General features: G+C 40.6%; 1 protein-coding gene across 1 annotated transcript in view; it reads left to right on the plus strand.

Moving 5' to 3' along the window:
* NOC3L (NOC3 like DNA replication regulator) overlaps positions 1-14,512 on the plus strand; it is a 45,390-nt gene that overhangs the window by 10,181 nt on the left and 20,697 nt on the right. Inside the window, exons 6-11 of the mRNA XM_070752365.1 lie at positions 6,818-6,945; positions 8,071-8,232; positions 9,603-9,696; positions 11,554-11,729; positions 11,826-11,954; positions 13,007-13,138. Coding sequence (XP_070608466.1) covers positions 6,818-6,945; positions 8,071-8,232; positions 9,603-9,696; positions 11,554-11,729; positions 11,826-11,954; positions 13,007-13,138 — 821 coding nt within the window. The remainder of the gene's footprint in view (positions 1-6,817; positions 6,946-8,070; positions 8,233-9,602; positions 9,697-11,553; positions 11,730-11,825; positions 11,955-13,006; positions 13,139-14,512) is intronic.

Genomic DNA, 14,512 nt, shown 5'->3' on the forward strand with positions numbered 1-14,512 from the left:
TGCTATCTCTCTTTCTCTCTTTTTTTTTTGCTTTCTCTCTTTCTCTCCCCCCCTCTCTCCTTCTCTTACTATCTCTTTCTCTCTCTTTCTGTCTCCCCTCTCTCCCTCTCTCTCTCCCTCTCTTGCCATCTCTTTCTCTCCCTCTCTCTTTCTCTCTCCCCCTCTTTTGCTCTCTCTTTCTCTCTTTCTTTCCCCCCTCTCTCCCTCTCTCTTTCTCTCTCCCTCTGTTGCTATCTCCCCTCTATCTTTCTCTCCCTCTCTTGCCATCTCTTTCTCTCCCTCTCTCTTTCTCTCTCTCCCTCTCTTGCTATCTCTTTCTCTCTTTCTTTCCCCCCTCTCTCCCTCTCTCTTTCTCTCTCTCCCTCTGTTGCTTTCCCCCCTCTATCTTTCTCCCTCTCCCTCTCTTGCTATCTCTTTCTTTCTCTTTCTGCCCCCTCTCCCTCTCTCTTTCTCCTTCTCTTTCTCCCTCTGTTGCTATCCCCCCTCTCTCTTTCTCTCTGTCCCTCTGTTGCTAACCCCCCCCTCTCTCTCCCTCTCTTGCTATCTCTTTCTTTCTCTTTCTGCCCCCTCTCCCTCTCTCTTTCTCCTTCTCTTTCTCCCTCTGTTGCTATCCCCCCTCTCTCTTTCTCTCTGTCCCTCTGTTGCTAACCCCCCCCTCTCTCTCCCTCTCTTGCTATCTCTTTCTTTCTCTTTCTGCCCCCTCTCCCTCTCTCTTTCTCCTTCTCTTTCTCCCTCTGTTGCTATCCCCCCTCTCTCTTTCTCTCTGTCCCTCTGTTGCTAACCCCCCCCTCTCTCTCCCTCTCTTGCTATCTCTTTCTCTCCCCCCCTCTCTCACGGAACTGAGGCACGGACGGCGGCATGTGGGCGAGCCTGCGCTTTGCGCAGGCTCGCCCAGCTGGGAGGCGGTGTTCGCGCCCCCCCAGCTGAAACTGACGTCCGGCCGGAGCGATTCTTCCCCGGCCGGACAGGCAGCGTTTGAGCGAGCCTGCGCTCCGTTCAGGCTCGCCCAGCTGGGAGGCGGTGTTCGCGCCCCCCCAGCTGAAACTGACGTCCGGTCGGGGCGATTCTTCCCCGGCCGGACAGGCAGTGTGTGAGCGAGCCTGCGCTCCGTTCAGGCTCGCCCAGCTGGGAGGCGGTGTTCGCGCCCCCCCAGCTGAAACTGACGTCCGGCCGGGGCGATTCTTCCCCGGCCGGACAGGCACGCTTGTGCTGCCAAAGGCAGCGTGTGGGCGAGTCTGAGCGGAGCGCAGGCTCGCCCAGCTGGGAGGCGGTGTTCTGGCCCCCCCCCCCCAGCTGAAACTGACGTCCGGCCGGGGCGATTTTTCCCCGGCCGGACAGGCACGCTTGTGCTGCCGAAGGCAGCGTGTGGGCGAGTCTGAGCGGAGCGCAGGCTCGCCCAGCTGGGAGGCGGTGTTCTGGCCCCCCCCAGCTGAAACTGATGTCCGGCCGGGGCGATTCTTCCCCGGCCGGACAGGCACGCTTGTGCTGCCAAAGGCAGCGTGTGGGCGAGTCTGAGCGGAGCGCAGGCTCGCCCAGCTGGGAGGCGGTGTTCTGGCCCCCCCCCCCAGGCTGAAACTGACGTCCGGCCGGGGCGATTTTTCCCCGGCCGGACAGGCACGCTTGTGCTGCCGAAGGCAGCGTGTGGGCGAGTCTGAGCGGAGCGCAGGCTCGCCCAGCTGGGAGGCGGTGTTCTCGCCCCCCCCCCCAGCTGAAACTGACGTCCGGCAGGGGCGATTCTTCCCCGGCCGGACAGGCACGCTTGTGCTGCCAAAGGCAGCGTGTGGGCGAGCCTGAGCGCAGCGCAGGCTTGCCCAGCTGGGAGGCGGTGTTCTCGCCCCTCCCAGCGATCGCAAATATCGGCGCCACTGTCCTATATCCGGCGTACAAGACGACCCCCCACTTTGGAAAAGATTTTCAGGGGTTAAAAAGTCGTCTTATACGCCGGAAAATACGGTATTGTATTTTCAAAGTTCTCTCCTAAATCCATAGTATTTATTAATTTTTTGAAAAAGTTCCAATTGAGGTTATCGAAGGCTTTCTCAGCATCTAGAAATAGCATTGCAAACTCCTTATCATTATGGCTTTCATAATATTCTAGCATATTTAATGTAATTCTTATATTATTTCTAATTTGTCTGTTAGGTAAGAAACCATTCTGATCAGAGTGTATTATTTTGTTTAATATTTTTTTAAATCTGTCTGCTATTATTGCCATATAAATTTTGTAGTCTACATTTAACAGAGATATTGGTCTATAATTCTTAATATACTTTGGATCTGTGTCTTCTTTATGTATCAGCGTTATGTTAGCTTCTTGCCATGATACCGGGCATTCTCCGTTCGTTAACATTTTATTATAAATTTCTAATAATAATTCTCCCGTTACATGGAATGTTGCTTTATAGAATTCAATTGGGAAGCCATCTGGGCCTGGTGTTTTATTATTATTCTGTTTCATAATTGTTCTTTCCAATTCTTCTTTTGTTATTTCTTTGTTTAATATTTCTTTATCTTCTTTACTTATTAAATTGATTTTAAATGTCTCTAAATATTTTAATATATCTTCTTCCTTAATATTTTCTTCACTATACAATTCTTTATAGTATTCTAATGCAATTTCTTTCTTTTTTTTTAACTGGTAATGTGTTATTTCTTTTTTATCTGTTAATTGTTGGATTAATTTCTTCTCTCTTTCTTTCCTCAATTTATACGATAGCCATCTGCCAGGTTTATTTGCGTGCTCAAATTGATTTTGTTTTACTTCTCTTAGTTTCTTAGTTACTTCTTCTATCTCTATTAATTCTAGTTTGTGTTTTATCAGCATAATTTGTTGCCTTATATTTGGGTTTCCTGGGTCTTTTTGGGATTCTTTTTCTAATTTTCCTAATTTAAATATCCACTCTTTTTGATTTTGTCTTTTTTCCTTGTTTTTTCTTGATTTATAGGCTATTGTTAAGCCTCTTTGATAGGCTTTTGCTGTATCCCATAAATTCTGGAGGGAGGTATCTGGATTGTTATTTTCTTTTAAAAATAATTTCATTTCTCTTTCAATCCAATCTATATATTCTTGTTCTTTTAATAATTGTAGATCTAATCTCCAACTCCTATTTTTTTTCTCCTCCTCATTCCATATAATTTTTATTGGGTTATGATCAGCCCAATCGTTTTTATCAATTTGAATTCGTTTTATTAAGTTTCCTATCTTATTATTAACCCACGCCATATCAATCCTAGACCAACTTTGGTGCGCATTGGAGTAGAATGTATATTCTTTTTTATTTTGGTTCCTTGTTCTCCAACAATCCCTCAGGTTTAATTCTTCACACATCTGATCAAACGTTTTTGGCAGTACTTTTCTTTTTTTATATCGATTTTTATTAGCACTTTTGTAATCCTTAATGGGATCGGTAATACCGTTAAAGTCACCTATCATGCAAATGTCTTCTACTTCTAATTCAATCAGTTTCTGGTGCAAGTTATAGAAGAATTTTTTTAAATTTTTATTTGGTGCATAAATTACTACTAATGATACAAATACATTAACAATTTTAACTGTCATGATTAAAGTTCTTCCCTTTTTATCTGCATATATTTTCCTTGGATCTAATTCTTTTTTAACGTAAACTGCAATCCCTCTTTTTTTGTTATGTGATAAGGACGTAAATACTTTCCCAATTTTCTCATTTTCTAATTGCTTTTCATTTTTTTGTGGAATGTGTACTTCCTGTAGACAAACAATGTCTAAATTTTGTTTTTGTAATTTATTGAATATACTATTTCTTTTCATAAATGAGTTTAAGCCATTTACATTAATTGAGATTAATTTAATTTCTGTTCCCATCCCCCTTTAATTCCTTATTTGTCTTCTGTTTGTCCTGTTTTCTTTCTGTGCTCTTGTCAATATTCTTTCTTCCTCCTGTACTATATCTTTAGAAGTACAGTGGTACCTCATGATACGAACCCAGACGAAGCTGAGGCGAACGGAGTGGAGGGAGGGACAGCGAGAGGTGGCAAGAGGTGGCATTCCCAACGAAGCAAGGCGAAAAGAGCCTCTCTTGATCTCCATGGGTCCCTCCCGTTTTTGCCCACCCTGTCCTGCACCTTTCTCCTCTCTTGATCTCCATGGGTCCCTCCCGTTTTTTCCCACCCTGTCCTGCACCTTTCTCCTCTCTTGATCTCCATGGGTCCCTCCCATTTTTTCCCACCCTGTCCTGCACCTTTCTCCTCTCTTGATCTCCATGGGTCCCTCCCATTTTTTCCCACCCTGTCCTGCACCTTTCTCCTCTCTTGATCTCCATGGGTCCCTCCCATTTTTTCCCACCCTGTCCTGCACCTTTCTCCTCTCTTGATCTCCATGGGTCCCTCCCGTTTTTTCCCACCCTGTCCTGCACCTTTCTCCTCTCTTGATCTCCATGGGTCCCTCCCATTTTTTCCCACCCTGTCCTGCACCTTTCTCCTCTCTTGATCTCCATGGGTCCCTCCCGTTTTTGCCCACCCTGTCCTGCACCTTTCTCCTCTCTTGATCTCCATGGGTCCCTCCCGTTTTTTCCCACCCTGTCCTGCACCTTTCTCCTCTCTTGATCTCCATGGGTCCCTCCCATTTTTTCCCACCCTGTCCTGCACCTTTCTCCTCTCTTGATCTCCATGGGTCCCTCCCGTTTTTTCCCACCCTGTCCTGCACCTTTCTCCTCTCTTGATCTCCATGGGTCCCTCCCGTTTTTTCCCACCCTGTCCTGCACCTTTCTCCTCTCTTGATCTCCATGGGTCCCTCCCATTTTTGCCCACCATGGGACCCATGGAGATCAAGAGATGAGAAAGGTGCAGGGCAGGGTGGGAAAAAACGGGAGGGACCCATGGAGATCAAGAGAGGAGAAAGGTGCAGGACAGGATGGGCAAAAACGGGAGGGACCCATGGAGATCAAGAGAGGCTCTTTTCGCCTTGCTTCGTTGGGAATGCCACCTCTTGCCACCTCTCGCTGTCCCTCCCTCCACTCCGTTCGCCTCAGCTTCGTCTGCCGGCAGCTTTTTTTTTTTTAAGTCTTAATGTTTTGGATTTCCCTAATCGGCTTGCACGCATTTTTGGCTTTTCCATTGATTCCTATGGGAAACATTGTTTCATCTTACGAACTTTTCACCTTAAGAACCTTGTCCTGGAACCAATTAAGTTCGTAAGACGAGGTATTACTGTATTGGCGTTTTTCCCACCTCAAATGTTGTGAAAATTACTGGGATGGTGGCATAAGCCGTTTAATTGGTATTTCTTGGGAAAGAAGCTAAGCATAGATAGTCCTTGCTTAACGACAGTAATTGCAACCAGCAACTCTCTCCCAAACAATGTGGTTATAAGGCTTGACATCAGGGGAGGATTCCTCTTACCTTTTCCTACCAGTGCACGCGCATGTCCCCTAGTGTGATTTTGATTCTGCACATGCGCAGAGGGTCAATTTTACTTCTGTGCATGCTCTGAGAGCCAAAAAATTGGGGGAAATTAGGGGAAAACATATAGTGACACGCACAGATCGGCAAAGACAGCACTGGCACCGTTGTGCCAAAATTGCATGATCGGCGGGCCACTGCTGGAACGGCGCACTGGACTGTACTGGGGGAACCTACCTCTGCTTGACATCATGTGACTGCCAACTTACAATAACACTTTGCAGCAGTTCTGGTTACTTCATTAAGCAAATCCTGCTTAGCACAATCCCACTTGTGGCCTCCTGCCATTGACTTCAGTGGTTGGAAGCAGCCAGGGAAGGTCACAAGTTAGCAACCACACAGCCCTGAGATGCTCTGATCATAATAATTGCAAGCCAGTTGCCAAACACCTACCTTGCAGTCACCTGACCAGGGGAGCACTGAAATGGGTGCAATTATGAGAACCAGTTGTAAGTATCCTTGTTCAGAACCATCATAAGTTCAAGCGGTCACTGAACAAATGGTCATTTAGTGAGGACTACCTGTAGCTGGACTTTAGCCAAGCAATAGACTGCTGTTAAACTGTTCCAGGTGTCAGGCCAGCTCTGATCAGAAAATTGAAAACTGTTTTCAAAATGAGGCAGATATCTGAGCCATTGTTTGAAAGTTATATAGTGTGCATTAATTTACAACCGAAGCAGACTGGGGCCCTCCTTAACAAAAGCAGAGCCTCCAAGCCTAAGGGAGGTGATTGTGTTATCACATTTTAAAAGAATAGGATGTTCTTTTAAATCTCCACCTAAATGCTGGGGCAACTCTTAAGAGTGTCAATTCTTAAGCTCTGTGGTCAATATTTTTCTGCAAATCTGTAAAAGTCCTGGCTTTTCCGACAGGCCTGGGGCCACTGACCTCGTGTGTGTGTGTGTGTGTGTGTGTGTGTGTGTGTGTGTGTGTGTTTACTAGCGAGGTTGACCCATGGCTGCAATTGTTTTAAATTGAAATGTTTTTATATTGATCCATTTTGTCAACTGGATTCTCCAGAGCATGAAGCCTGGGTAGGTTATTTCATGCATGCATGCATGCATGCATGCATGCATACATACATACATACATACATACATACATACATACCAGAACTTCAGAAGCAGAAATTTGCAACTTATTTGCTGCAATTTAAAATTATAAGTATTTTCTTTACTAGAAGCACTGAGCCTAGGGCACAGCATTCCAGAAAATCATAAGATGGAAGCAAAGAGATCAAAAAGGTTTAAATAAAAATCCTCTGATTACAATGTTTCTTCCAGATGCTGTCTTTGCTATTTTTAAGTTAAATGTTTCCACCCTGGCTCGCTTGAATATATTTTTTAAACAGTTACCAGGTAATTGTTTTCTTTATTACCAGCCCTGGAAGACCCCTTATCTAATCTTACTGTTGAAGAATTATTAGTCCATCGGAAAAAAAAGCTACAGGAGAAGAAGATGCAAATAGCTGCTTTAGCCTCTGCAATTTTGTCTGATCCAGAAAATACTGTAAGTAACCCTGGTTTTGGAAATAATGGACATCTTGAAGTTAAGGCAGAGAGAAGTTTTGGGATTAATGGCTTGGCACAATCAGGTCTCCCAATGATTTACATTCAGTTTTCCATGCCATCATCCTAAACTTTGTGGAAATTACCTTTTAGATGAAAAGACAGTTTTCTTTCTCTAAACCGGGGGTGTATGACCTAGGCAATTTTAAGATCTGTGGACTTCAACTCCTTTAAGAACTGTGGAATTATGGGAGTTGAAGTCCACACATCTTAAAGTTCCGGTGTTGGACACCCCTGCTCAAACAGTATTCATGATATTATTCTTGGTCACACTTGCACATTTTATTAAATGAATACTATTAATTTTGATAAACAATTATTTAAAAATATTTTTTTTAAAAAATACTGTTCTCTTTGTTAAAGATGTTTAATAAAAAATGAAACCTTTTTAGCTGCCAATCGGGATAATAAAAAAGCTTTAGAGCGAAAGATTTAGAACTGGCAAGCAGAGTTGAATGATTCTGGGGAATTTTAGAGAATAGATTGAAAAAAGATAATTCCTGGCTACTTGTCTGAAATGCCACCTGGAATATACTAAGTGATGAGCAAGCAGAAAGGTTTCATTTTATTGTGGAAATATAATTACTATAGGGTCAACCACCTACCTCTCTTTCCCAAGCATCAGAGTTCAAGGATAAATATAAGTTTATCAATCATACAACCTCTGAAAAACTTCAATTGGCTAATGTTAAAATTTCATGAAGTTAAAATTGATAATCTGAAAAATAACATGTTGCTCAGCTCCAAGCCTCTTTGAGCATTTTTATGCCAAAACTCAATGTCGCTAAAATTATACCTAGGTGAGTTAACTGGAGCAGCAGTGCTAATTCTTTCTCTAATCTGGATTTTATCATTTCTATCCACTTCAGTCTGAAAAGCCAAATATCAGAGGTGATAGGAATAGCAGCAAAAATATATTGAATTGTTTTGGTTGGTAAAATTGGCTATGGGATTCCCGGATTAGCATAACATTGGGATATCTTATTTTTAATAACAGCATATCTGAACATTTGCACTTTAGCTTGCATAGTGACAGGTGTCTCAACAATGTGTCTTTTTTGAGCAGATAAAGAAACTGAAAGAGCTGCGTGCCATGTTGATAGAACAAGATCCCAATGTGGCTGTGATTGTGCGAAAATTGGTGATGATTTCTTTGATGGAGCTCTTCAAAGATATTACTCCATCCTACAAAATCAGGCCTTTGTCGGAAAAAGAGAAAACCACGAAGGTGAGGTTATACAATAACAGCGGCTTAATATTGAAACTGGGAAGGTTTAAAATACTTTAGGGGAAAACCATCAAGTTTTTATTAGAAGTTTGCAATTTGGGTTTTAACAGTCTTTTGAATAATTTTATCTTGATCTTGGCATCATCACTCATCCCTGCTGATTTATTGAAAGAAAGTCAACTTAAATGTTTGTCAAATATCAAATTTGCAGAGATTGCACAGTTTCCTAGTGAATAAGAATGTGAAGTTCTACAGATAGTCCTTGACTTATGATCACAAATGAGCCTTAAAATTTCTGCTGTTAAGTGAGACATTTGTTAAGTGGCTTATGCCCCATTTTATAACCTTTCCTGCCACAATTGTTAAGTGAACCACTGAAATTAAATTAACACAGTTAAGTGAATCTGGCTTCCCCATTGACTTTGCTTGTCAGAGGATCACACAAGGTGATCACATGATCTTGGGACAAAGCAGTGGTCATAAGCATGAACCATTGACGTGTCTAATTTTGATCAATGATCATGGGTGTGCTACAAAGGTAGTAAGCATGAAAAAAGGTCATAAGTCACTTTTTAGTGCCATTGTAACTTTGAACAGTCGCTAAATGAACTATTGTAAGTTGAGGACTAGCTGTACTTATTGATGAAAATGGAATTTAAATTAAATCCTGGCGCTGTTTTTTGTTTTTGTTTTTTTAGAATTTGCCCCATGAATTAGCTACTTGAGTTAGAAATCCTATGATGCTCTTATAATAAATGGATTTAAGCTCAGAATGTCCCAAAGGTGCTTTTTTCAAGAGGCAACTGGACTTTAAGGTTTTTCTTTTACGACATTTCGCTTCTCATCCAAGAAGTTTCTTCAGCTCTGATTGAATAGTGGAGAAGTTTTTAAAGTTTTTAATAATCCAATTTTTAATTTAATTGGATTGATTTTCATTGTAACTTACTGTTTTTTTATGTGTTGTAAGCCGCCCCAAGATAGATAGATAGATAGATAGATAGATAGATAGATAGATAGATAGATAGATAGATAGATAGATAGATAGATAGGTATGGAGATTAAGCTCAGAATGTTTTTTTACTGAAACTTTTAAAATTGTACATGTGAGAAAAGGGGAATCTAGTTGCTAAATTTCAGAGAGTTTTTCAGCATAGAATGCAATATTTTTAATACCAATGTTGTATATTTGGCACAGTTCCAGTGAAATAATTTCTTTCTCAAATCTTGTACATTAATTCATTCAGACTTGCACATTACACTAAGTGGAATACCTGCTGCTGAGTAATGTATTTTAAATGTAAATGATCGAGTACAGTAATACAGTTGATACATGGCAACATATTTTTACAAAGTTTCCCTTTTATCTGCAGGTTAAAAAAGAAACTCAGAAATTGAGAGAATTTGAGGAAGGCCTTGTGAGCCAATACAAGTTTTATTTAGAAAATCTGGAACAATGTATAAAAGGTATAATCTGCAGCATGGATCAAAATACAAATAAATGTGATTTTTTAAAAATAGAGTGTCCAAGTAGGAAGCATACTAATTCTTATAAAAGATTAGTCTTACTAAAGCCAGTGGATAAATAGTATAAAATTATATTTGAATGAGTCTTCTCCCCGCTACAATACTGGGTATTCGATAACAGAGAAGGAAAGGGAATCACTCTTGCTGTAAATTATAAACCATAATATTTAATAGAATCTAATTTTAGAATTGTTGCTTATGTGTTTCTGATTCTTTTCCATTTTTAGTCTGTCTCTTCTCTTTCTCCAATTCGGGTCTTGGTTTTAGTCAATATTTTATTATTAAATATGTTAAATACCATATTTTAGATTATAAAACACACTGGAGTATAAGACACACCAGAGTATAAGACATACCTAGATTTTAGAGGAGGAAAACAAGGAAAAAAGTATTTTGAACCAAATAGTGTAGTTATATACACTGCTCAAAAAAATAAAGGGAACACTCAAATAACACATCCTAGATCTCAATGAATGAAATATTCTCATTGAATACTTTGTTCTATACAAACTTGAATGTGCTGACAACAAAATGAAATTGATTGTCAATCAGTGTTGCTTCCTATGTGGACAGTTTGATTTCACAGAAGTTTGATTTATTTGGAGTTATATTCTGTTGTTTAAGTGTTCCCTTTATTTTTTTTTGAGCAGTATATTATTTAATAAAATGCCAGTGTAGCAGAATACTTTTTACAATCATGTATACTTTTTAGCACTATGGACATTTTTTACAAACTTCAAACTTGACAGCATTAAGACTAGTGGACTTTAACTCCCAGGATTCCTCCTCCAGTCATGCTAGATGGGGTAATTAGAATGCAAAAATATGTCTGTTTTTGTGAACAGATAGTTTTTCACCCGTTTTTTTACAAAAATGGGGTGGACAAAGGGTCTGGGAAACCTGCCAAGAGTTCCTGAATGCTGGGGGGTGGCAAAAATGCTCCCGTTTTTGTGAAAAATGGGCCTTTTATTGCCTGTTTTTTCACAAAGTTTGGGGGCATTTCCCTAGTAGCTGTCTGCAGGCTTCCAAGACCCTCTGTCCATCCCATTTTTGTGAAAAAAATGGGCCCATTTTTCACAAAAATGGGATGCGGGGTGGGGCTTTGGGAGGCCAAAAGTGGTCACTAAGTGGTCACACCACAATTTTACAATCTTACTTCAGCTTTTCTCCACTTTAAAAGCCTTTACGTAATTGCAATGACTGATCACAAAATAACTTTTCATTGTAACTCTGAATGATCACAAGGAAAAGGCATTCACTAATAGTTGGTAGCTTCAGATCTTTGCTAAGAATTTACTGAAGTCAATAGTGGGATTTGTCAAAAGACTGCCAACAAAGGGCTGTGTGAGTGTGTCCATATGTACATAGGCTGAGGAAAGCCTTCAAAGTAGTCATACCAACTGTTCAAGAGGATGCAGCTGCTTTAATGCTCAGAGTAAAATAAATTTGCCAATCACTTTTTTCAAAACGTTTGCATTACCCTAATTTTCCTCAATCTTCCACTGTGCCTGTGCAAATTTGGTAGCATTAGCAATATCATAATCTACACTTAAGGAACTTGCTCAGTTGAAAGAGCTCTAATGTTTTGAGAAAATTTTTTAACAAAGCAAAGCTCCGTCTTTCCAATATTCCATTAGATTCTTTCAGGAGAATATCATCCAGTGGCGAAGTTAAGTGCCTGATTTTCAGGCATTCTTCCCCTCTGCATTACAAACTATTCCATTCAGGTTTTGAAATTGTACTATTAGTAACGAAGGGATCTGGAAGTACTGAAGCTTTGCGTAACGTTTCCTTTAGATTGGAAGCAAAGGAAGCTGAAGAAAAGCAACGTGATTTCAGTGAAGGCATACAAAGGCCTTGCCGAGATTGCCGTGAAGTGCCTTTGTGAGCTCCTAGTGGCCCTGCCTCACTTCAACTTCCACAATAACATCATTGCATTGGTTGTACCACTGATGAACGATGATTCAAAAAAGGTAGGCCTTCCAGTGCTACCTGCTCGGCTTAATTTCATACTAAGCATATTGATTTCCAAAATGAATCCTCTAAACTGGGATTTTTAAACCTGGTAGATTTCTGAACCGTGTTGTGATGCAATAAGAAGCCTCTTCAAGCAAGATAAGTTAGGTGTTGCTTCTCTTGGTGCGGTGAAGGTCATTTCTGGCCTGGTAAAAAGTCGGAATTATGATGTGAGACCTGAGGTGAGTTTGTTGATATGTTTGTTTTTGAGAAAGCGTTGAAGATGAATTCTCCTGTTTGTATTGAAATGGCATCAAATGTTAAATTCAGTGCTTCAATTGAAGGTTTGATATATTTATTTCTGTCCTTCATGAATGACTGGCAAGAATGACAGCCGGGAACCTCTGGTCTCACAGGTGTCTAACCTTGACCACTTTAATACTTGTGGACTTCAACTCCCAGAATTCCTCACCCAGCCATTCTTGCCAGTACTTCATGCTGCTCTTTCTGAAATAAATTGTTTTAATTTTTCATACATTTTTTTTTTTGTAAAGTCTTGACTTAACTCTATAATTTGGACCGGAATTTTGGTTACCAGATCATTAAATCATTAAGCAAGCCATCATGTGACTAGACCCAACTTCATAACCATTGTTTACTGTGGTCATTAAAGAAATCATATCACAGTTCATTCTAACTTTGCTTGTCAGAAGCCAACTGAGGTTCCAAATCACACATCCTAGCGACTGATTAGATCGCACAGAGTTGGCCTTCTCCAGGTCCCGTCAGCCAAGCAATGTCAACTGGCGGGACCGTGAAGAAGGGCCTTCTCTGTGCCAGCTCCAGTTCTATAGAATCAACTCCTCACCCCCCAGAGATTCGCACCACCCCCAACCTTCTGGCCTTTCAAAAGGCTTTTAAAACGTGGCTTTGCTGGCAGGCCTAGGGCCGTTGAGCGACAACGCTGCTCCGACCAATATTATAAATGATAGATGGAGGAATTTTTTAATATTGTGGTTTTAAATTTTGTATTTGGTTTTATTGTTGTAGGGCACCCAAGTCCACCAGGAGAGGGACAACTTATAAATTTAAATAAATAAATAAATCTAAATAAATAAGTCACGTGATTGCAAGATGCTGTGTCTATGATAAATGTAAGCTAGTTACCAAGTGCCCGGATTATAATCCTATGAAACTGGGAGTGGTACAATCATAATTTTGAGGGAAGGTCACAAGTCACTTTTTTCCAGCACTTTCACTTTATGAGAAATAAACGCATGTGGATTCTGTTTAGGTTTTAATGGTGCTACTTCATCTAAGAATTAAAGAAGTGGAAGTAAAAAAAGATGCCAAAGACATTACGCCAATGAACAAATTCATGACCTTCAAAGACAAAAGGAAAAATCTATCCAGGATGCAAAGAAAGGTATTTTTTCTTTCCTACAGTGAGCAAAAATGGAATTCAGAACTAATAATATGTCCTGGATTCAGAGCCAAGTTCAATTGGATACTAAGGGAAGAGTGGCTGATTGAGAAGACGGCATATACCATAATACTTTGAAATCTGTTTGGGTCTGATGATATTGTTGGTCCAATATATAAAATGCAGAGCATCCAATCGTTGGTAGCTCAACCTTGCACATTGTATGAACATCACCTTGCCCTTATTTTCTCCCCAAAAAATATTCTTGTCTATTTTTGATGGATTTTCTTAAAAAAAAATACTAGCCAAAAATTATAATACTGAGAAAAAATTTAAGTATTGTGAATTCTATGTGGGGATTTTCTAGATCAGGAGTGGGTAGAAAGTAGATCCTAATCTTTGGTGATTGGAAAAGCGCAGCAAAGAATTCTGATTCTCAGTTGTTCAAGAATATAAGCACAAAATGCACTCACAAGCACTTAGATACCCAAGTTTATAAAACATGAATTACTGTATTTACATGGACACACCATAGGTATACTTCATTCTAAAACCCCAAATTCTTTCATTCTGACTAAAACATGCACATAATAATTTGACGTTTAAGGGCAACATGTAGTCTTAACCACATTTGCCGTTTCTACGACAGAAGAGAAACCTGTCAGATATTTGGGGAGTACTGTATTTTTCGGAGTATAAGATGCACCTTTTTCCACCCTAAAAGAGGCTGAAAATTTGGCTAAGTCTTATCCTCTTCCCAGCTTGAAGGCTTTATCATTGCTAATCTCTCCGAATAAGGTTTTTTCCAGCCCTAACCAGGGCATAAAATAATGTGCTGAAACTGACCAGACTAAGGATGCTAGCCAGATGAATACCTGGTAGGCAGATTTTTTTCCCCTGTTTTCCTCCCCCAAAACTGAAGTGCATCTTTATACTTGCGTCTTATGCTCCAAAAAATACAGTAATGCAGTGTTTGCCAACCTTGCTGGCTGGGAAATTCTGGGAGTTGAAGTCCAGATATCTTCAAGTTGCCAAGGTTGGCAAACACTGCAGTAATACATTAATACATTATATATTATATACATTATATTAATACATTATATTGATACCCATTCAGCTTTAGAAACTCTGACTGGGTAGCATTCAATAAAACATCATCAGAGAATTATAATAATCACATGGATAAAACCCAAGAATTCAGGGTCTTAGATATCGACACTCTCATCCAGTCTCCTCTGACACAGAGCCTGATGACAGCCATAGTGTCCCTGCCTACATGACTGGTGTGTATGTGTACATACAGGGGGGGGGGGGGGGAGAGGTAAAGAAAAACCCAACAGTAGAGGAGGGCCCTTATGCTCCCCCATCCAAGTGTTG

This window comes from Erythrolamprus reginae, chromosome 5 (assembly GCF_031021105.1).
Source record: "Erythrolamprus reginae isolate rEryReg1 chromosome 5, rEryReg1.hap1, whole genome shotgun sequence".
NCBI lineage: Eukaryota > Metazoa > Chordata > Lepidosauria > Squamata > Dipsadidae > Erythrolamprus > Erythrolamprus reginae.